Source organism: Taeniopygia guttata, chromosome 6, assembly GCF_048771995.1.
Source record: "Taeniopygia guttata chromosome 6, bTaeGut7.mat, whole genome shotgun sequence".
Classification (NCBI taxonomy): Eukaryota; Metazoa; Chordata; class Aves; order Passeriformes; family Estrildidae; genus Taeniopygia; species Taeniopygia guttata.
Window position 1 is genome coordinate 30,116,977 of NC_133031.1, and position 23,857 is coordinate 30,140,833.

Here is a 23,857-nt window from a genome sequence, read left to right on the forward strand (position 1 = left end):
TTATAAGAAATAATATATAATAATATAATTACATTATATATAATAAAATAATATAATGATAGCTTCTCACCTGATAATTTAGCAGGATTATATGCAAACTTCTGAGAACTTACTGAAATGGAAAAAGAAATTTTTCTTTGATTAAGTAACTGTAAAATTATTACTTCTTCCTTTGGTATTCATTAATATTTTTCTCTGATTAAGGTAAAATTTATATGACAAAAAGAGCTCAGCTGGCATACTGGCATTATATGCTTATAGGAAACACCATAATTTAGCAATTAAAAAGAAGTCTTTTCAACAGACTCTTTAATGCATTTCAGTCCAAGATTACTTTCCTACATGAAGGTCCCAGTTCTCAAAGTGTTTCTTTAACAGCTCTTTTTTCAAAGGATTTGATGCTACCACCCATCTTCTTATAGGATGCTACAATATAATGGATAATTTATTTACATTTCTGCTAATATCAAATGAAAAAAACCCTCTTTTATAAATGGAAGATACAAACAGTTACAATGTAAGGAGTATTTATTCACTATTTCTGTTGTACTTTCCACTGTGTGCTAATTTAGGGGTAACCAGCACTGATGTAAAGCAAACTACCGTCTCCCATATAAAGAATTAAGAAAATTTACTATGAAAATGAAAATTCAAGGCTGTGTTTTGTACTGTGATATGGACTCCAGATCTGAAAATTTTTTCTTCATTAGGCAAGTTGCTACCCTTATGCCAAGATAAATAAGAGCTCTGATATATGTTTCAAAATGAGAGCCTCATTTGTTACTTACCCAAATAGCAGAGTATAACAGAATAGCAGAGTGTAAAAGTTTTAGGAGAGACTCCCTGACCCAGTAAAAGAAACAACTGAAATGTATTTAAGACTCTAAACCACAGCAGAGGAACAATGAGGATATCTGTATAACAACACAGTTACCAATCAGCTGAGAAACAGGTGGTGTGTTCTCTGACCAGAAAACAGAAAACTTACATTTAAACCCATAAAAGAATAATCTTTGCTTTAGTAAGCTGAAGGGATCCAGTGAAGCCTTTCCAGATGGAATTAAACAAAAACTTAGATGTAAGACTCAAACAGAGATATCACAATGCAAATAGCAGCCTTTGTCCTTATAAAGAACATCTGTTGTGAAGTTGTTTACATTCCTACCAAAGTGGAAAAGGGTATCACTAATTCTCCATTGCAGCCAGGCATGTAATGGGGGAGTACAAAGTTATTGCTTAATATTTTTTACTAAATACACGGAGCTTTTCAGTAACTCACAGTTTTTTTACCTGAAAAAACAGATAAAGATTTGGGGCAAAGAGAAATATTCTCCTTTCTCATGATACTAATTTCCATAAAACTTTCCAGGGACTTATTTATCAATTTCCCTTTATTTTATATTTTATTCCATTAATTTTGTAGTCCATTTCCCTCCTGTTACAAGGAGGAAAGAGGGTGTCCATTCATGAGTGCCTTGCTGAGCACTCTTCTAGAAATGGAGAGCTTCCAGCCTGTGGGTCGGCAGTTTGCTCTCACTCTTCCAGAGAGAAAAACTAAAGTGTTCTTAGCCTGAGGTCCTCAGGAAATTTGAGGTAGGCCATAAATTATAGGTTATTAATGCTTTTTAATGTTCCCTTTTCTGTTGTCCTGCTGTAGATTTTCAGAAGTAGTTGAGGTAGTTAAGTGGTCAGCAAGAGCAGGAGAACCAACACAAAAAATGTTCTTGATTTACATTGAAAACACTTTATTTGATGTCACCAAGTTACACTTTTCGCTGTATTTTAACATTTTCAACAAAGTTTTAAATACTAGAGTTAAAGCCTTGCTGTTTAGAAGTGGCATTATAAAATTAATTTTTAATAAGTCTGTGATTTTTTAATGCTGGTTTATGATAATTACTAGGTTTCTCAGTGTTTGTGGTTTCTCTCCAATAGAATTCCTGCTCAGCATTACATTCCAAGTGGTTAGAGCACTCGCATATACATTTTTGGTTTTAACATACACACACACATATATAGGCTATTTCCTGTAAAGGAAATAGCACTCCAGTACTGCATGCAAAATGACAGCTGTGAATTTGTGCCACAGAACAATTTGACTTTATTCCTTCATGTGAGGTAGGCAAAAGTAGTTGTCAAATACAAAGACCACCAAGAGTAATGGAAGACCAGAGAGATGTAGGTTGGTAAGAAGGTTTGCTATAAATAAAACCATTCAAAAGTAAGCAGTGTAGTTTGTATATGGAAAAAATAATACTAGCAGTGCTTAAGACCAAAAGACAAAGTTTATTTGTAACTCAAATCCTACAATTTCTAGTTCTTATCATGCATTTCTTATGGTAAAGACCATATTGCATCATCTAGCTTACCCTGCCACTTCTTTACTTTTTGCCTCTTTATTTTTTGGCTTTTAGAAAAACAATTTATGAGGCAATCTGAGTGTATATGATTTAGAAATAAGTTACAGTAACATTTTTTATAGTGTCTTGAAATTACGAGCAAAATCTTTCTTTTCTTCTTCCTACACAAACTAGAGAAAAAACTCGTAGGAGAAACTTTACTATTAGCACAGCAGCCTGATTACGAAGGACAATTAGTAATTTTGAAGAACACTAAAAAGACATGACCTGATTACAGCACAGTGATTAAGATACAGATATAGATTAAGATTAGGAAGTACTGATATGACCGACAGAATGAAATTAAAGTCACCTTTCTAGCAGCTAGTGATCTACCAAAGATCTTATGCTTTGCAGAAGTTGGAGTTGAGTGAAGGTAATGCACATTTACTTTTGTCCTGAAACATTCAGGTCCGTGCCTTTTCCATGGGAGCCAGCAGCTACACACCTTTGGTCCTCAACTTGGTTCTGATACTACTGGTGTATGTTTCACGTGTGTGGTTAAATGTACATAATCCTGGGTGACTTATCATACAAAAATCAAGCACATGGCAAATAGCTGCAGGAGTCAAAAGCTGTGAAGCTTAATGTCAAATACTTGTCCCACTGAATTTTTTTTCTGAAGGAAACTCTTAGAGAACTGTTAAAATCGTGCTGAATGGTCATTCTCAGACAGTGAGAAGTGCAGTTGGAGTCAGACTCCTCTTTCTGAGGAGAACAGCTCCTCTGCCATAATTAGAGGCACTGAAGCACCCTCCACAAAACACAGTAGTTCCTTTAATAAGTGACACTGAACTCTATCCCAGCCTACAGCAGCCTTCTCAGCTTCAAACACAAAAGCAGCCAAGTCTCAAAAACTTCAAAGAAAGCTTTTCATTTTATTTTCTCCTTGATCCACTCATAGAGCAGTTCATTTTCTTGAGTTTTGTAAAATGACTTTTCACTCATCAGACCTGTGTAACAAATCACTGTCTCAATCACCAAATGTTCCCGTTTGACTCATCTGCTTTTCCTTTGGCCTTTGGGTAGGAAGCTTCACTTCTGAAACATTTTCTAAATTCACTTTGGTGAACTCTTCCCCCTCAGTTGCACTTTGTGCCATTTTAAAAAAATAATTGCATTTCCTGCAACATAATGTGCTAGTTTCAGGGTTTTAAATTTCATCAGAACCCACGTTTTCTTTCTTAGAGAAATGTCTTTCCTTTAAAAAACATCATTTTCTACCACATTACCAGTTGTAACATGGTGCCTTTAAAGCAGTAAATGCTATAAGATTTTTCCAGGATTCTGTTGCATTATGCTAACTTAGAACAGGTTTTTTACTAATGAGACATTTGTACTCTCATGTATATTGTTTTGGTTTTTGATGGTCAAAGATTTTCTAATTTCTGAACTTTGCTGCTGCAATCTATGCTAAGACAGTGTCTCCTCTGAGGAAAACTGTAACACAAGACTGTCAATAATCCTAATATTTTTCAGTGTTAAAAAGGCTGGAAATCTATAAAGTTTCATTCCTCCAGGCTTTTTCTGCCTCACAGCAAATAGGCAAACTTCACATAGTTATTCTCCACAGGGAATGTAGTCAATCCTTTCCAAGACGTAAAAGTGAATTGTGTAATGTGAATTATATTTTCAACCAGGTGCTTACATTTCCAGGTGTACCATCCAGTAATGTAAAATCCAGAACTTTGCAGGACATCAGAGCATTGTAAATTTTTATACAATTATGCTCCAAAAGAGCATAAAATGGGCTGTGTTGTGATCTTTGCTTACTGGGACTAACTGGAAGAGAAACACTGCCCATTTTACACTGTAAGTTCCACAGAGTCAACCTGACCATGTTCTCCTGTGTGACAGCAGCTTTTAGCCTATTTCCTTAATTTCTCAGGTTAGACATCAGTCTTCAAAAGATAAGTAAATCTGAGCAGATGTACCATTTAGAAAAAACAGTGGTCACTCCATAGTGAAAGGAAGCGGTAGAGAAAAAACAGCTTCTGAATGACAGAAAAGCAGTATGGAGCACATGGTCCTAGAGAATTAAAAAAGTCAGACTTGTTTGACCAAAACCCCTCAGATCCTGAGTCAGAATCAGCTTGACAGATGCGCCCATGTTTGACACGATTCAGTGCCATTTGTCTTTTACCTTACCAAACATCTGCTTGTACCTGTGTGTTCCCATTCCCTGGCTTCCAGTGGGCTCTCCCACATTTTCCTCTGCTTGAGGTTTGCTCTTTCCATCCTTTCTGCAAAAAGGGTGGCAAACCCTCACCTCCCTCTCTGTCCCCGTGTCCCCTCAGCCGTGTCCCCTCAGCCGTGTCCCCTCAGCCGTGTCCCCAGAGCTGTGTCCCAAGCCCAGGGAGGCCGAGGCCGGGGCTGAGGGCAGGGCTGAGGGCAGGGCTGAGGGGACCCTCCCGGAGCCCTCACCAAGAGCTCGGCCCACAGAGCCCCACCAGAAGGCAGGAATGAACCTGAACACTTTGTTCCAGCAAATTCAGTTCACAGAGAAGCAGGCGAGGGAGAAGAGGAGCTTCATCCAACAAGGTCAGCCCCATCCTGAGGGGCCTCGCCATTCCCGGAGGATGAGTCCCACAGAGGTGTCCTGAGGGGACTGGTGCCAGGGAAAGCTTGGTTGGTTCTGGCCACCAGCACATTTCTGTAAGGATGCAATGTTTACAAACTCAGCACATACTCTTACAGGTTTTTGTTGTCTTGCAGCTAAATGCGACATAAATAGAAGTTATGAAAAAATTAACCAAATAAAAGAAGAGCTGAGCGCTGCAAAAATTAATTTAGAAAGCAAGGTGAGCAGGCATATTTATAGTGTACATAATAATGAAATATGTTGTGTTTACAAATATACGACCTATTCTTTCAGGAATAAGCACTTTCGAGGAAGTGCTTCACCCGCTGAGTAGCACAGCGTGGAGGAAACCTGCACTGTGCCTTTCTGAATTAAAAATGTGTCTGTCAACATCCTTCTTCCCACAGATCTCACCCTGGCTGTGTTCAGGGCAGGCTGACTTTCGGGGCCAGACACCATTTTAACAGTCCTACAACTTGCTACAGCACTTTCCTCCAGTGTGCAGAAGCCATCCCTTGGTTGCCCAATGCCATTTATTAATGGCCTTTCACAGAAAATACATGGAAACATTCCCTATATTTATTTCACAAGATCTTAAGTCATATACTGAAGATCTTTCTGTGAGCTTACAGTTAAGGCTTACAAGCCCTAAGTGTTTTCCTAGGGAGGCCAAAGATAGAGGAAAGTTTCTGAATCTTTTTTTTTGTGATTTTATTACTCTTTCCATTTAATCAAACTGCAGATGTATTTTCAGATTAAGCCACGGGTGTTGCAGAGTTCTTTTATCAACAACACCTGTGGTTGAGAATTATTTTAAAATCTATTTGCTTGTGTCTGAAAATTAAGTCTAAATACCCTCCCCTGTGCTCTTAAGTATCTGTGCTGACAGAATGTGTGTTCACAACAGGAAAGCATGTGGAGCCTCCTTTGAAGTCAGAGCTGTTGGATCCTATAATTTAAATAAACAGCTTCAAGAACCTTTGGGAGATTGTCTTATCTAGTTGTGAAAATAAATGTTTGGAGGATGACTTTCATCCTTCCTAAAACAGTCTCTTCTGCCTTTTGTAACAGACTATATAATATATATATATATCAACATTGCTGAGAAGGGATCAGAATAGAACTCATTTACAAATATTTACTGGTTGCAAATTGACACTATAATCATGTGGGCAGTTATTCAGACACTCACATTTATGCATGCCACAATCTCAGAGCCCAAAGGTGCTTGAAAATAGTAACTTATTTATCCAGCACAGATTATATCTGGATGTTGCTTGTTAGGTGAAGTCCTCAGTAGTCCTATTCATAAGTTTATTTACGAACATCACAATTTTATGTTTATACTACTAATTTGTTATTGATGCATTGTGATTTATAATCAAGGTTTATGTGGTAGGTACAGAAGGTTCTGAGAGTGGAGCCATTATTGTAAATGACTAATGGAAGAGCTGAAGAACTACATCTAATTAAATTTTATGTGCTTTACTGACCAGTATTAATGATATTCTCACTGATGTCCATGAAAATACATTTTACTTGCTTGCCTAGTCTGATGTTGATTCATTTATAGATAGGAAATGATACAGAAAAAGTGGAATAGTTCATGTAATTCAAATAGTATTAAATAATGCTGTTCAATTTATCCCACATCAAATAACTGCAGTTCCTTACAAGTACACATATCCAACCATGTGCATACTCAGCACCTGATGCCTGACCAAGATGATGAGGCAGTTCAGAAGTTTTTTGACATCTATTTCACAGGCACTGCCTGTGGTCAATCAAAGAGTCCTAGGAAATGCAGTTTTCCCCTCTCTTCTGTAAAAGCAAGTAGCATGTAATTAGAACCCAAATTACAGCATTTTTCTGTTTGTAGCTCAATGACTTTTTTAAAAAATGGGTTGCAAATGCATAGATGAATTTTGGCAACTTGAAGAAACTACACTGAAGCTAGTTATGTGCAAATAACTATTTTTAGTTATTACAAATACAATGATGTAAGACCACCTACTTTCTTTGAATTAACATGTAAAATAAATTCTGACTGGCAAACTTAGCATGCTGGACATATCAGGGATGAGGAAAAAAATCTAGTCCTTTCCTTTCAAACTCTCACATTGCAGTCTTTGGGCATTTCATTCCACTATCCTCCTATTTTGATCAAATGCACTTCATCTGTGCCCTCTCCACAATCATGTGCATTATTTATCTTCAAAATATTTTCATTTTTTACCACTGTAATACCAGTCTTATTTGGTCTTTTCTGCTTCTACACACACAAACATTTGTGTATCAGCCTGACTGTCTAATTTAATTCCTGATACTTACCCTGTGCCTTTACTCTCTGTAGGCAAATCTTAATCTTAATCTTTGCTTTCCCCTAGTCATTGCTTTGAGTCAAGAGAACTTGACATGCCATCTAATAAATTATTCTCCTCATTTAAGACTCTACAACACTTAGCTGTTTCCTATTTGTTATTGTTTTAATTTATTAGTTTATCCCACCACATATCTGCACTTTGGTTAGATGATGATACAGAAGGTGCCAGAAAAATGAGAAGTCTTCAGCAAATTTTGAAAAGGCAGTGGTTGAACAGCATACCCTCATATCAGATAAAGTAATGGTTAAAATTAATAAAACTCTAAATAAACCTAGGTGCAAAATTGAGGTTTAGGGCTTGGGGGGGTTATGATCAAACTATCAATAACCAGTGAGCTAATTCCCATTATCCTTCCTCAGCTAAAAATTCCAGAAATTGTGCTCAGAAAAATATCCTGCTCTCCTTTGCATATTCCATAGCAGCATTGCAGAGTAGATGACTGGTACAGCCATTCAGCCAAAACCAGGATGCTGGACCCCTGTCCCCCTGATATTATTTTGATATTATTGTCTCATTTGATTCATGGTGAGCTTTACACAGTGACATGGAGGACAGTGGGTTATGTTGGCTAAAGGATCCCATGTGGTCAATATTTTTCCTGGAAAAAATTTCTTCTAAACCTAGCAGATTTTAAAATGCCAATTTATAACGATAGAGCAACACTAAATAAGTCTTTCAAAGAAATGAAACTTCTCAAAATCTTAGCAGTATACTGAAAGTTAACAGAGAAAAAAAAAAAAAAAAAAGAGCTGTTATGCTTTTGTTAGTCCAGCAGCTGTGCCAACTCTTTTTAAACTGGACCAAGATCCTTGTGTACAATTTCAGAGTATATGAAACAATTAAACAGTAACTTTACTTTTTTTTTTCCCTTTTGGAAGGTTCAGCATCTGTCTGTAAAGCAGTTCAATGTAGAAATTCTGAAGAAACAAGAAGACAGCTTAGAAAAACAAAAAGCTGAACTAATTAATCAAAGAACCAGTCTTCTTAAAATCATGGTATGTTTCCAGCTGTGATATTCACACAGCTCTTTTCTATTGTACAAGAGCAATCAGCTTTAAAATTTGAAAATCTGGAAAAGCTAATGTTTTAATCAAAAAGTTTTCATTTTGTTTTATAGTACTATATGTAACAATGTAAACTTAGATAAATTCTCACATTTCATTTAAACCATGATCTGGTAGTGTTTGCTGCATTTTATCTCCGAAGTTGATTTTATATTCTTGACTTAATTTTCTAATATTTGCTGTTGTATGAGTGAACTCCAATTCTGACAGATTATTTCCTTTGTAAAAGTAAGATACGGAAGCCTCACCTTAAATTGGATTGCCTCATCCACCGTAAAATATATTGAAAAGGATCAAAGGAAAACTCCAGGGAGGCCCACACCACATTTTAGCAAATGTGGACAGTTTAGCAATCCTGGCATAACACACAATCTCTTTGGTGCCAGACACACCTCACCACCTCTTCAAAGGTAGCTACTTACAAGTTTTCCAGTTCTCTGATTCTAACCTGACTGTTGCCCTCCTCTTACTTTGCTGAGGCTTCTTGGATCTGTACAATGAAGAAATGCCACAGAGGAGCAGTCTTTTCTGTATATATATTTACCCTTTAAACCAGCAGAGCTAAATTTCAAACATTCAGTACAAATCACCAGTATTAAACCTAAATTTTTAGGCATATATATTTTTAACTTTAGTCATAGTTCTGCATCACCCAAAGTATTCCCAGTATATGTGTGAAGTTTGATATATAAGTTATCTTTTCTTTTATTTAATTCAGCACTCAATTAAGACTTCTTAGAAGAAATTTAATATAACCTTACTCTTTTAAAAATTTTTTCCCAGAAAATTGAATTGTGATTTTCTCTCAACAATAGCATTCTTGGTAGTTGTAAAGGGAGTTAAAGTACATCTGCATTATGGAGAGGGTTAAACACTTTTATTTAGTTTAATAACAAGCTAGAGAAAAAGAGCTGCTATACTATGCTAGTAACTGTAAACAGAATTTTCTAATTTCTAATCTCTCTAATATGAGAGTTGAACTGAAAATCTCCTGGTTCAAGTCTATATTATAATGTAGTGATTTTTTAAATGCTCTGTTAGCAAGAATAGACCCTTCATTTTTGCAGGGAAAAAATGTTTAAAATAACAGGCATAATGATAGAGCTGTAGCCTATTTTCATGCTCCTGTAAGAAAAAGGTAAATATTTTCTTTACTTTTAGATTTATTTTTTGTTTGTTTGTTTACTTTTCTACTACAAATTTAAGGATAAAAAACAACAGTGTCCCAATCTGCCTAGCTTAACAAACACTTCCATTTTTTTCACCTGAACATTCAGTCTTCCCTTTCTTTTTTCAGGCAGATGCAAAGAGAAAAATTACTGAAGAGGAAGATAATTTTACCAGAGAAATAACAGAGTTTAACAATGAATATGGACTAACAAGTAATAGAGATATTCATGTTAAAAAGAAAGTCAAGACTGAAATAAATGATTTAGAGAATGAGGCAGCTCTGTTGAAAAATGGTAAGTCTTATATGAAACCAGTTCATCTTAGATTAAGACAAACCAATAAAATACAGCTGTGCAAACCAGTAATTTTAATTTCATTCCCCAACTGTCTGGAGATTCCTTTTAGCAAACTGGAAGAGTGTGGTCTGACATACCAAGCCTAATTAAAGGCTCTTCTGTCCCCTGTCCTCTTCAGCCTTTCTGATGTGAGCATTGTGAGGAGAAGGAGCCAAGCTAAAGAGGCAGATCCCAATTCAGCCAGCACAGAGCTCACAGTCGTACACAGAGACCAAATTAGGTTCAGAATCACCTGTGGTTGAGCATTTGCTTAGCTTCAAAAGAATTGTGTACACAGATGTTCTGTAGGATTGGTTCTTTACTGCCACAGTGTAGCTTGATTTTCAGTGAAGGTACAGAGTATGGGATCTCTCAGGGTCACACTGCAGGGCAGACCTTCCACAGGAATTCAGGGTCGTCATGGATCACAGGCTGAACATGAGTCAATGACATCAAAATGCCAACACCACACTGAGACACAAACAGAATTCTGACCTCTAACACATGAAAATAATTCCTCCTTCTATTTGGGGCAGTTAAGCTCTGAACTGGAGTGCTGTGCATCTCATTTTGATCTTAAACTTAAAAAAAAAAAAAAAAGTGTGGACCAGCTAGAGAGAATCCACATAGGACCAGTGAGAGTGTTTAGAGTTCTGGAGCACATGAGAAGGAAGAAAATGAAAGAATTGTGACTATTTAAGCTATTGAGGAGAACACTGATGAAAGATGGATATTGGTCTTCAAGGTCTTCAAATTGTATAAGTATCCTGTAGAAAGGAAATAAATATATTCTCTATACCTGTAGTGAACTGAATAAAAAGTAACAAGTGTAAAGCACAATAGAGGAGAGTCTGTCTGACAGCTTAGGAATCTTTCTAAGAACAGTGGACAACTGAAGCTCTCTGCTTTAGAAGACTCCATTACCAAAGCAATTAGGAGTGTCCATTACCAAGGTTATCAAAAAAAGGTCAAACCAGCATTTTTCAGAAAAAAAGAGGTACAGCTGACCCTGTCTTCAGGGGAAGAATGCAGTAGATGACCCCTCAAAGTCCATTCCAGCCTCATGATCTGTCAAGCAACAGCACTTTCAATTCCCCCTATCTGCTGTAAGGATACTGAAAAAGGACTGTCTGCTGGAGTTTGCACTTGGTAACACCTTCTTTCTTATTTCCTGTGGCTCAGATACTAATCTACAACTGAAAAGTCTCTATTTGGTGTTGAATGCTACTTTTAGCATTTAATTTTTACATATTCAAGCAGAACTGGGCCGTTAAATGATCAGTAGTACCTGAAAAGTGACCAAAATTCTTGCTCCAAGTTCAGTTGCCATCTCAGCTCCATCTTTTAATTGCATCTTTCTTGAGGCACAGCTTATCTGTCTTTTTGTTTGCTACACTCCTGGGCACACTGAAAACTCTGAAGTGAAAAGTTTAAGCAACTCGTAACAAGAAAATTATGTGAGGACCTCCAACTGGTACAAAAAAAAAATCACAATTAATTCCAGATGCTGTCTAATAGTAAGGTTCAAATTTATATAATAATAAAAATACTAAGAAGTTGGGTTTTTTTAAGTCCTGCTGAGATTTGTCTGTTCTCCACCTGTTCAATCATCTTCCTTTTTTTATATCTGAATTAACTGTAAAGCAAAACATTCAAAACATTCTTTTTATGCCCAGACAACAAAATATGCTGAACATCTCAATAACATTAAAAAAAAATTTCTTTCATAGTTACAAATATATTATATGACATAAATTCCTATGAACAGTGTTATATATGAATTATTTAGTTTATTTTGGTTTTATATTTAAGGTTCTTTTGACTAGCTGAAGATTGGTAGAAGTAGTTAAGAATATTTAAGATTGTATCATGAATGCTAAAACTGCAATGCATTTTAATTTAAAATTTATTTTTTCTTAGAAATGGAGTCAATGGAACATAAAAATGTTCAGTTAAATGCACTCCAGCTGCAGAAGAATGAATTAAAGCAGGATTTATTTACTCTCCAAAGTGAGCTCGAAGGTGTGCCTAATAACTATTTCTTGTGATAATTATTTCTGGCTTGACAAACGCTTTTGAAAAATGTTTGTTGTCAATTTTCTTTTCTCAAGCAAAAAGGAATTGTGGTAACGATACTTTAATTTATTTTTACAATATTTAATTATAATTTTTAAACATGCTTATAACAAATATTATGGATTTCAATGATATTTAATTTAAATGTCATTGATACTGAGGTCCAGAGATCTGCTGAATCATGAGCCATAAATATCAAAGAAAGTTTTGCTTTTGCCAGTAAGTCATATACTTAAATGTAGAATTTAATGTTTCAAAGAACTTAAAATCAACATAAATACTGTTTAAAATCCTCTGTGTCAAAGGTGATCATAGCAATATGGAATACTTTGAAATCTGAAATAAAATAATGTAAATGAGTGTTTGAGTATCTTCTTTTACCTCTATGTAAGTGTCACAGTAGGAGCTAAGAAAAGCAGTAAATATGATCCTAAATGGTTTGGGAAAATGAATGAAATTTTCTAGATTGCAATATGCAATTACAATAATAATAAAATAAATTTATTTTTTAGATACCTTTACCCATCAAAGAGTTTCATGAAGAAATATTAGAAAAAATAAATGTAGAATATGTAGAAGGTCTTTGGATATGGATGATTAATATATATTTATAGGGTAATTCTGATTTCATGTTTAGACCTTGAGAAAGTAATCAGGGAAGCAGAAAGAATGACGAAGTATTTAGAAGCAGAAAAACTCCAAGTTACTGAAAAACCTCAGACCGATCCTGAATGTTTAAGGTAAAAGCCTCATGTTAATTAGACTTAATTTTAGGAGTGTAACTGCAGTCTAGTCCTGGTAACAATGACTATTTTATCTTTCATGTACAACATTCCTTCTGAAATCGGCAGAACCGTTCATTTTTCATTAGATAGCCCCAAGTCCTGTTGTTGATTCCAACATTTCACCCTCACATACACACCCCAATGAACTCAAAACTGCAAGGGTTTGCAGGGGTGTCAGTCCAACCCAGAGGAAGAACAAACTGCTGCTGCTTGGGTGGAGGATCAGTTCCTGAGCTCTTGTAAAAGTGGTGGTGGTGCACAAAGCGCTGACAAACTGCCCAGTGCTAAAGTTATTTCTGCTGCCTGGCTGTGCAGAGTCCATGGCAATGCACTGGGCTGGCCACAGTAACCCCCTTGGTTAGCTGGGTCTCCACTGGAGCAACTAATGCACATCTATTTTCTTTATGATCTCTGCTATCAGTTCTAGTTTGCCTTCTAATTAAGCTGGGTTAAAAAAATTTTTGAAGACTTAACTAAGACAGAAGAGAAGACCTTGCACAATCTCCCTTAATAGTGAAGTTTTCTTCTCAGGATCTGAGTGGTGACAGTTTGTTTCTTGTCAGTTTGTTTAAGTGAAACATTAGATTTTCACTTCACAGAAAATAATGTAATGGTTTTTGGTTTTTTTTTTTAATCTCTGAATGCAAAAAACCCTATATCACATAATTGACTACCTTTTTGCTATTTTCTGATGGGCCAGATGAAAGTAACTGGGAATATTTAAAAATAATTAATACACAATGCAAAGGAGCTCCTTTTAAAGCTAGACCAAAAGATTCTCTAACAGAAATTGAGGAAAACGCATTACTACCACAGGGTTTTTTCCTATATATCCATAATCTTTTGACAAAAATAAATAAATAGAGTGGGGATTTTTTTAATCTGAAAACTTTCAATGGAAATTCATAACTTTGCAAAGAACCCTGAGCAATTTTCTGAAAGACAATTTGGTAATGACCCATTTTTTGCTGAATATTGGTTTTTGAAAGAAAATTATATATCAGCCCTATTTCTAACTCTCTTCAACCTCTTACATAGTGTTGAGACATGGCCAAAATCCCCTCAGCATAAAAATTAATTAGCTCACGATCCTGCATACAGTAGCAAAAAATTTGCATTCAACATATACATAGAAGACACAGTGTAAATAATAATAACAGTAACGATTCTCCAGGACAGCACATTATATTTCACTCCTTTCCATTATTCATTCAGTCATGATATATTGGGGTTGGTGATACACGATGCTGTCAGCTTCCTTCCAAATAACATACTTCCCTTGGAATAGTTTACTGCCATGATGCCACTGAACATCCAAATTTGTGTAATTCGTTTTCTATAGTAGGTTTCCTGTGTGGAAGGTGCAGAAGTAGCCTACATTATCATACTTTTAATCCCCAGCTCTGCCACTGAGATCCTAAGGATCAATCAAATCCATATGTGCCTTTCTAGGCAGTGAATTAACTCCCAGCTCTTCAGAATGACATTTTGGTTTTCTCTGAGTGAAAAACTGGTTAAAACATATTAAACTCTATTAACTGCAAAATCAGCAAGTGTCATTTACAACCAAGGCAAGAAGGATGGTGAGATTTTCTTATTTCATGAAATGCCTCCTTTTATGGTCAAGATAAGTTAACATTATTTGATAATTGCATGTAGTGCAAAATATAAAGTGCTCCTATGCTATTACTGCTATCACAAAATGCAAGCCCTTCTTGAAGTCTAGTAATATACTCAACACATTTTCTTAAAATTGAAACATTTTTTTTTCATTTCAGATACTGGAAAAAGTTTAAGACAGATTTGCCTAAATCATATTTTTATCTTTCACTTGCTTTTGATCAGAAAAGCTCAATGCTTCACAGAGAGAGATAGCCCTGAAAAAGTTAACTCAGATGCCAGAAGCAATAGAGCTGTGCTGCTGTATTTCCATGTCAGCACTAAGAGATTCTGCTTTTCAGTGGAGCCAAGCAGACAATCCTCATTTGTCTGCTTCTCTATGTCACTGCTGGGCTCTTTACAACCACCCCAAACTTTATCAGACTCATACAACTCTAGCAGTTGTTTGGGGCTTTTTTTTTTTTTCTTTCCAATGTAACAGAGCCTACTCATCACTTCTTGGTTTGAACTACTGAATTAAAAGAATAAAAGGGGATTTAAAGTATTAGACACTGTAAATTGTGCAGCATATAAATAGTCCCCTGGAGGGTATCTGATCACTCTCTGCTACCTCTGTATCATCAAGAGGATGGAGCCAGAATCTGCACAGTGCTACACAGCAAGAGAACAAAAGGCATAAAGTGGAAGTTGAAACAAGAGGGTTTGGAGTGAATTTAAGGAAAAAGCATTTTTATCATGAGGAGGCACAGCTTGCTCAGAGATGTTGCATAGTTTTCATCCTTGAAAGTTCTCCTTCTCGAGATACACTCATATACTTGTGTATATCTTAACAGGAGTCAATTTTGGTCATGTTAAAATCAATGTTTTTGAACCTTCTATATCTGAAAAACAACTCTTTTTAGCCTAACAAGATCAGGTTTTTTATCACCATACAGAGTTTATTGCAAGAATAGAATTCTAGTTTTCACTGACAATCATTTTTATTACACCTAAAGATGATAATATTTTGACACATGTAATGTGTGTCAGAAATATACATTTTTTTCCTATGATATAGCATAGGAAAAACTAGAACAAAATCTGATTTTTTACAGAGCTGGGAACCACACCACTCTAAGTGGTAAAAATACCTTTTTTTTCACGCTTCCTTAGAACAAACATGAGAGACAGTCAGCATCAATAACCTGATATATGTAGCTCCCAAATCACCCTGCAAGTCTGTTACTGTATCACATCCCTAGTCCCAGCTTAAAAATCAATATCAAAAGTAGCTGGCAAGGCAAGAATCTTCATTGCAATTAAGTATATATCTAAAAGTAAATTGCATTTCAGCTGAACAGCGTAGCCAGCTAATTCAAATTACAGCAATTCATCTTTGATCTGAGAAAAATGCCCCATACCACGTCTGCAGTTTCATAAAATTTCTCTGAAATCCATCAAAGAATTGTAAAGGGTCATGAGAAGCACACACCAGTAATTCCAGCAGCTGTTGGAGATGCTGTAGAGGCTTGTCCTGATCCACACTGGATGCAGAAAAAAAAATCCAACCAGAATTGTAATGTTAAGCACAGATGTAATTAGCAGGCACCTTGGAAAATAAAAGTCTCATGATACAGGTGCATAATTCAGGATTTTTTTTAAGAAAATAGGGCTTTTTTATTTGTTTGGGGTTTGGGTTTTTGGTTTTACTTTTTTCCCTAAAGAGAGCTGCAATTAAGATCAAAAGCCGTGTTTTAATCATCTGCTCTGCCAATGGCATCCTCAAACACAAAACAGCAGGAAAGAACTTTGGCATCAGCTCTCTGGAGTCCCATTTCCCTGGCAGATAGCAAGTAACATCACTTAAGTGGAACATGCAGGAGTCAAACAGACACTAACTGATATCAGTAAATTCCTAACTATGGCATTTCACTGTTATATTCATTGTAATTACTGTATTAATTATTTATTCTTTCACATTTTAATTTTAAATTTTTGTGTTGCCTTAAGTAAAACAGCCTAGAAATAATTTTATTTGAAGTTCATTTAGACTAAAACCAGAGCATTTCTACCTAAAATAGATATCTTTCAACCTATTTAAAAAGTAGAATGAGGATAAAATGCTTCTTTGATACCTGACTTTCTCTTCTACTTCAGAAAATAAGTAGCAGAAAGGAAATGCATTAAATCTGCTTACTTTGTAAATAGTTCACAGCTTTGTAGACATGTCTAAATCCTAAAAATATAGTATTCCTTCTTATTCTTCACAATCCAGAAAAAGAAACCCTATTACCAAATTTAGGAAGGAAGAAATAATTTTTTCTTTCCTACAAATAATACAGGAAATATATTCTTTAGAGCTCAACACATTGTTCATGCAAGCAACAGACTGCCTACACTCCATGAATTCTTCTGGTGGGTTAATTTTTTTTTTTTTTTGCTATTTAATTTATGTTAAATTTTATAATCAGAAAATATCAGTCTCTGGAGTAATATATGTGGTTCAAAATGAGTTTTTCAATGGCAATCTCCTCATTGATTTTTTGAGCTTTTCTTTTTAATAGCAGTGCCTAGTGGAACTATTATAGCTTGAATTATGTTAAAATAGCTTTCCATTATGAATTGCAGAATGGATTTACAAAAAGCAGATCAAATCTGACTAATGATGCCTTTCTTTGATAAGGCAACAGATAGATTAGACAAAGAAAATTCCAATACCATCCATCTAGACATTAATAAAGTATTTGATGCTATCCCGCGTGGAAAAATACTTGTTAGCCTAGGGAAGACATACTTAAAAAATTAAATAAAGAAATGTGTAATAGTAAGAACAGTCGTAGGTCTGCAATTTAAAATTCTGGGACTCTAAGGTAACAACAGGTACAGTTGGTCTTGCTTAATGTTTTAATTCATGACTTCAGAATAGAAAGTGTTTCAAGAGAACATTATCTTAAGCAATTAAACTCTACAACTAGCAGAAGGGTCACTAAAAAAAGGAGGAATATGATGTATACAGTGTATCTATTTGTACACAACTGGGGACTTCAAGAAAAGGTACCTGGAAGCAGAGAGGTCTGAGCATAGTGTGTACAAAATACACACAGTGTACAAAATACAGCTATAAACATCAAAAGAAATGATAGCTGTGGGTGAGATAAAAGAAAGAGTTCTTTCCAAAAAAAATACCAGGAGGGTGTAAGAATACTTTGTACATATCTCTCACCTACTTGTCAAAAAAGATTCATTCAACCTGGAAGACGAGCAGAGCATGGAGAGCCCATAAAGCAGAATGAAACAAGGACAATTCTAAATCCTTTTTAGCTCTGAGTGTATTATACACATGAAGAAAGCAGTACATAACAGAGATAGTACCTTCAGCAATAGAGTAGCCCTACTAATATATTCAGATTAAGATCTAATTTTCTCTGTTCAATAGAAAAATCAAGATAATTGAACTGGAAGAACCATTGACCCCTATTTACTTTCCATGCCTTTCAATAGGAATCTTATTGACCTCTAGAAACACATTTCATTTCACATCTCACATCTATGCTTGTGTATTTTTTCTTTCCTATGTAACTCATTCTTACAGTTCCAATGAAAAATAATCCACCCAACTTCGGTTTGCTGTCTGCACAAAAGCAAATCTCATTCTAAATGTGCAATTTAGTGTGCCTTAACCTTTCCATGTTTATTCATCTATTATATATTCTTTAAATATGTCTTGTGATGTTTTATGTGTTTGAAAAATACCACCACACTTTTCAAGACCTCTAACTACACTTATGAATAGGTGCCTGACAGCATTCACAAAATGCAAGCTTTAATCAATGGTAACTATATATTTTACATTTAACATTTTATCCAGGACAGCAAAAGCAGAATATTTCTTATTTTACTTAAAATAGCTAAATTTCCTTTCATTTGCACTTGATTTCCATTGTTATGTTGTCTAGTACCTTCTTAGTGTTCATGTTTCATCTTCTTGCTAGACTTTATTATTACTATTAGATCACTTGTATAATTTTATTGTCCTTCTGCTCCGTTGAGCGCAGACTTTTATATTTAATTGTGTAACTCAAGTACTTGACTTTATATTTTGGGATACTATATTCCATTTAGGACTTGTTTTTTCTCTTCCTTAATCAATTGATATTAGTCTGAAATTTATTGACTTCTCCAACTGTATCAATAGCATATTCTGTTTGGTAGTGTCAGCAAATTGTAAATACCAGAAAAATCTTGCTCTCATTGTAGAAACATACACAGTAACATAATTCCAGTGTTAATCCCTAAGAATTACCTCAATGTCTGACCTCTACTTGAGCTTGAGACAAACTAAAGTCTTCAATACTTTTCTTCGGTCCCAATAAAGTCTTAGAATATTGATAAATGTATCTCCTGATATTCATTATGAAATCCCAGACAATCAAGATATGTACTCTCAAGTTATATATAGCTTCTTAAGGAATTTCATTTCGTACCATGGATTCTATACCCTGTATATCAGTGTCAAGCAATTCTGTTTTATAACACACCACAATGTTTTCCCTCAAATTTATGATTAAAAAATAAAATGGTGGTCATAAACAAGGCAAAGACAAAAAGGAGAATAAGGAAAAGGCTTTGTACTTGTGTCAGCTAAACATAACTAAGAGACAGTCTGCTCCTTCTACAATTCCAACAGCAATTAAGTAGGGTCATTCAGCCCTGCTAGAAAAAAAAAATACTCTAAAATCACATATTAACCCTACCTTCTAAAGAAATTATTTCTCCTTTAAGACCTAATGTAAAATTATTCTTGGAATGCAAGTTTTGGATACTAAAGTTTTGATCCAGTAATTTGAATCTATGGATGATTTGCAGAGAGACCTGTTTGACAATAACATTATTTTCTTCATAGTTCAATTTATAATACCAGCATGTATTGATTTCAAATTATTTTTCCTCCTTGCCACGTGCATATAGAGCTGAAATTCAAGAAGAATGTGTATCAACCACAAATGCCAATGACATTTAATAGCTGGGCTCATTTCAGAGCTGCAGAATCGATCATCTTCAGTGATCTCCTCCTTCTTCATCTCTGTCACTTCTAGCATTCAAGACTAATGGAAAATGGGCCATTGATAGCAGACCTCAGTCTAGGACAAGACAGCGTCCAAAAAATGCTGATGTTGTGTTCAACCTATTTGATTTAAGGCTAGGTTTAGCTATTGCAAATGTGGCATTTCAGCTCCAGCTGTTCATTAGAGCCTGTGATACTGTAACTTGCCAAGACACTGTTAGTCCACTGCAATGACTTATTTTAAAGCTATATATTGTTGTCAGCAAGGAGAACAAAATGCTAAAAATAAAACAAAACCAAAGGACATGGGGAGCCAAATGCTAATGTGATTTTTCAGATTATTTTTCCTAAGATATCTGCCTTTTTTTATAGTAATAAAAAGGGTATAATTGTCAAATTAATCCTTGTTCTAGCAAAAGTTACATCTTTTTCCATTTTCAAAGGTGACAGAAAACCTGCCTTCTATCAAGACAGTGTAGTTTCATGAATAATTGGTTTGCACATTCAATCTGATACTGGAAAGATGAATATGAATATCCTGCTTATCTTAAATGTAAAATGAAAAAACTGAATCTGCTTTCAGGTTAAACATTTTTTTTTAATAGTTCCATTGTCTCACATTCCTTCTGGTAAAACTTCATCATTTATTCAGTAACTCAGGCATCTCCAATGCATTAATTTTGTAGACTGTAACCTAACAGACAGCTCTTATTTTGTGAGTATATTATTCCTGGCACATACTGTAATTATCTAGCTTCTAAATAAGAAAGAAGGAAGACCTGAAAGCAGAATCAATTGATTAATGTAAGAATTAAACACCACATTTGAATGAATGTCTTGTATCACCACTACCTGATGCTACATAAGGAATTGTGCTGTCACTACCATTAAAAGTCTTATAAAATATTTGAAATAAAATTTTAAATCCATACTCAAAATGTTAGTTTCAAAGCACATCATCAACAGAAATTAATTCACTATCCCAAGACACAAATAAGCAACTCCTACTGCTTATCTTCTGCACGTTCTATCCCTAATGTGGACCTAGCATGGACTGGCATAATTCCTAGCTAACAAGTGGCAAACAGGCTGTGCATCAGTTTTACAGTGTAAAAGACAATGGGAAAACATTTTCTCTAAGACTAGCATGCTCTGTCTTCCTAAAGTAAATTAAACTGAGTAGGGCTTTTGTTTGTCTCAAGCAAATTAGGGTTCTAATATCACACTAGCAGAGAACACAGAGAGAAAAATGCAGAGACAGGGCAATGAAGTTAAGCAGATTTAATCAAGATCACAAGCTGATCCTAGACCTTGAAGTGAACTTCTCTCAATGAAATGGACTGAAAACTAACAATGTACTACAGTGCAGTGAAAATTTCATTTCTTGAAGCACAGTCAAAATTCTCCTTTTGATTCTTGTATTATGAGAAATATTTCTGAAAGAAAGGACATTTACTGCTTTATAATGCAAGCATATAGAGCTCATACTTTTTCCATATTGATGGTAAGATATTTGCATTTTCTGCAGGAACAGCAAAATTAACATCTAGTCTTAGTCTGTTGTTGTAAAGCTGCACACTGACTAAGCTATTCCTCTACTTAAAGGTACACCTTCTAATAAAGCCATTTCTGTGTAGAAAACCAACTCTCTTTTCACTAGGACAACTAAAGAGGTACATCATCTTTATAATAAGGTCAAATAATTTATTGTCTATTATAATATATAAAAGCAAAAATAATTGCTACCTTCTGTTTCAACTTCAGAAGAAAGCATTAAAACAATGCTTTAATGCATTGGTTTGGCTATTTAATGACAAGCAGAATATTTTCAGTCTGTATGTTCCAGAACACTCAGAATGTTTCCTGAAACTGTATTAAGGGTAAATAACTTCATCCTTGTCATTTTGCTTTTCTTCTGACAGCCATGAAAAGACCCAGTATAATCTCATCACCATGTATTTATCAGACTGCTGAAAGCTCTGCCAGAGATTTCTCTAGGCCTACCAAGTATTAATTTAAACCACTACAGTCATTGATGTGCAGAGCTGAGGTATCTCCTTTGAGCAGGACTTTCTGAATGAAGAAATATCTATAAAAGTAATTCTTATTGTAGAAAAGTTGGAGAACTCCTGGCTGGGAGTACTGGGAAACAGTAAGTGCTGAGGAATAATGGGAAAAGTGGGGAGAGAAGAGGAGCAAAAGCTGTGGAGTTTGTGGAGGGTTTTGGAACAATGCTGGCCCAGGGCAGCAGAGCACCCATCTATCCAACATTCTGTCTCCAGCAGAGGCTACAAGAAGATACCCAGGAGAAATAAGAACAGCAATATATGTTACTTTCTAAGTATCACCATTCCAATTCACGTGTTTAAATAAGGAAATTATGATTAGTGAGGCCATATATCTTTCACAGTTCATGGAAGCAACACAGTCCAGAAATTTGTCTAACTAGCAAACTTAAATCCTAACCAGGAAAATAGATCAATGAGGCTTTTCTCACGCAAGTCAAAATGAGAATTGGGACCAAAGCTGAAAAAAAAAGTTACCCAGCAACAGTTCTCTGACCTGAAAATTTATTTGCTTTTGGACACAGACTTAAGAAAGAGTTGGAAAAATGCAAAGATGATAATTGGGAAAGTGTCTGTGAGACTCTTCAAACAGAAATTGAAATTCTGCAAATGGTATGCCATTTTCATTATATATTTTAAGTGTTTGATAATTTTAGTTTTAGAGGTGTCCTTTAGGATGATTTGCAGTGGTTTTAGATAAGCAGTTTTTTATACTATGCACATGCCTAGATAGCCTCTTGATGCAGACACATACCAATATTCATTTGTTTCAGTTTATTTCCAAATTTCCAGGAATATAATAATATGATTTCTACAGAAAAGGAAAGCACAAAGAAGAATTTAAAGATATGCTTTCAGCAGAAGAAAGATGTATTGTGGGGTGGGGGGGTGGGGGGGGAGGGACTTATATAAATTGTTAGTTTATTGAAAGCTGCAAAAGATTATGCATTTAGGAGCTAAATTAACCTTTACCTCCAGCTGCCAGTTAAATGGAAGATGGGAGTATGGAGAAATAAGATGATAATAACATCCTTTCATCTAGTATTTTATTTTGTCCACTCACAAATTCCTTACAAAAACTTACTAAAACATGTTTTTCTCTGAATGCCAGTCCTAACTTCAAGTTTCTTGATTGTCAGTTTGTGTCACAATACAAAGAGAAAAAAAAATTTGAAGTCCATTTTGGGAAACAAAGAGGTTTTAAAGGTTCATTTTAGAGCCCCTGATTGATCTGTACAAAGACACAGCTGCCACTACCATCAAGCAGAATGACAGTCCTGAGGAATTTACATTACTCAGGTTTATAATCAGTTTAAAGTTTCTGTTGAAGTAATGTAACTTACTTGTACTTTGTTAATTTTTTTCATTTTTTTGTCAGAAAGAAAAGAAAAATGGCTCAATGTTTAAAACTTTCTCTGTTAAAAAATGCTATGCTTATAATATTTCATTTTCTACAATTCCATTCTCTTTTCCAGAATTTAGCACAAAAGAAGTCTTCAGGAAAATGAATAATATGTGGCATATAACATGGAGCGTTATAGAAGCAAGTCTGAGAATTTTTACATTGTTTTACTTCAGTTCTATCAGATTTGCTTCTGTTTTCTGTTTGGTTAATTCACACTTTGTATCTGCCTTTACTTTTCATTAAAATGAAATTTGATTAATTTAAAAGTGAGGGGAGGTTTGTGTTTTATCTTCAACAGCTGTCCCTCTATGTGTTCCTCTTTGTGGCCCATGGATCACAGTACCTGGTAAACTACACATAAGGCTCAGTTCCTACATTAATAGCTCTATTCTTTCTGTACTATTTTTCACATGGATGGTCTCCTATTTTTAAAGGTAGTGACATGGTCTTATCTGAGAGGAAGACTGCTATTACCATCAATAACTCTTAACAGGGGCTGTGACTATTTCATTTATTCCTCAACAATGTAATGAACTCCCTGAAATAGCTCAGCTCTAGCAACACAGCTTGACAGTCCAGAAAAGTTTGCCAATCTACTGAGCTCTAGGTGCCTCTAGTGGTGGTGAGCCAGTCTTAGTCTTACTTAGCACTTGCCTTCTGATAACACAAAAAAAATCTTTTCTCCCTCTCCCACAACTCACAAAATACTGGGTGCTTCAGCACTTGAGAGCAGATAAAACCTTATGCTAAATGAAAAGTCCACATTCCTAGAGGGTTGGTGCAGAATTTTGGCTAAATCAGAATCCCTATTCACTCCAGCATGTAGGATGTGTATCTGTAAGAACAGTTCCCAGCCCCGCAGTGGGAACTGACTTTATCATTCAGGTGCTTACAGGAAAACCATGTAAGAGCATTCACTCTGCTCAGC

The 23,857-nt window shown here is 35.3% G+C and overlaps 1 protein-coding gene across 1 annotated transcript; it reads left to right on the top strand.

The window, feature by feature from the left end:
* The first annotated feature begins 4,790 nt into the window (after positions 1-4,790).
* On the top strand, positions 4,791-23,151 carry CCDC172 (coiled-coil domain containing 172). The gene is made up of 8 exons (XM_030276510.4): positions 4,791-4,940; positions 5,115-5,200; positions 8,243-8,359; positions 9,726-9,891; positions 11,854-11,955; positions 12,647-12,749; positions 22,049-22,136; positions 23,000-23,151. The coding sequence occupies exons 1-8, from the start codon at positions 4,862-4,864 to the stop codon at positions 23,030-23,032; spliced, it is 774 nt and encodes a 257-aa protein (XP_030132370.4). The 5' UTR covers positions 4,791-4,861; the 3' UTR covers positions 23,033-23,151.
* The last annotated feature ends 706 nt before the right edge of the window (positions 23,152-23,857 follow it).

What these genes read in the sequence shown, in the direction of transcription:
- CCDC172 (XM_030276510.4), top strand. Translation starts at nt 4,862, where the DNA reads ATGAACCTGAACACTTTGTTCCAGCAAATTCAGTTCACAGAGAAGCAG. An exon ending in GAGGAGCTTCATCCAACAAG is followed by an intron (nt 4,941 to 5,114) that starts GTCAGCCCCATC and finishes GTTGTCTTGCAG; the next exon opens with CTAAATGCGACATAAATAGA. An exon ending in CCAGTCTTCTTAAAATCATG is followed by an intron (nt 8,360 to 9,725) that starts GTATGTTTCCAG and finishes TTCTTTTTTCAG; the next exon opens with GCAGATGCAAAGAGAAAAAT.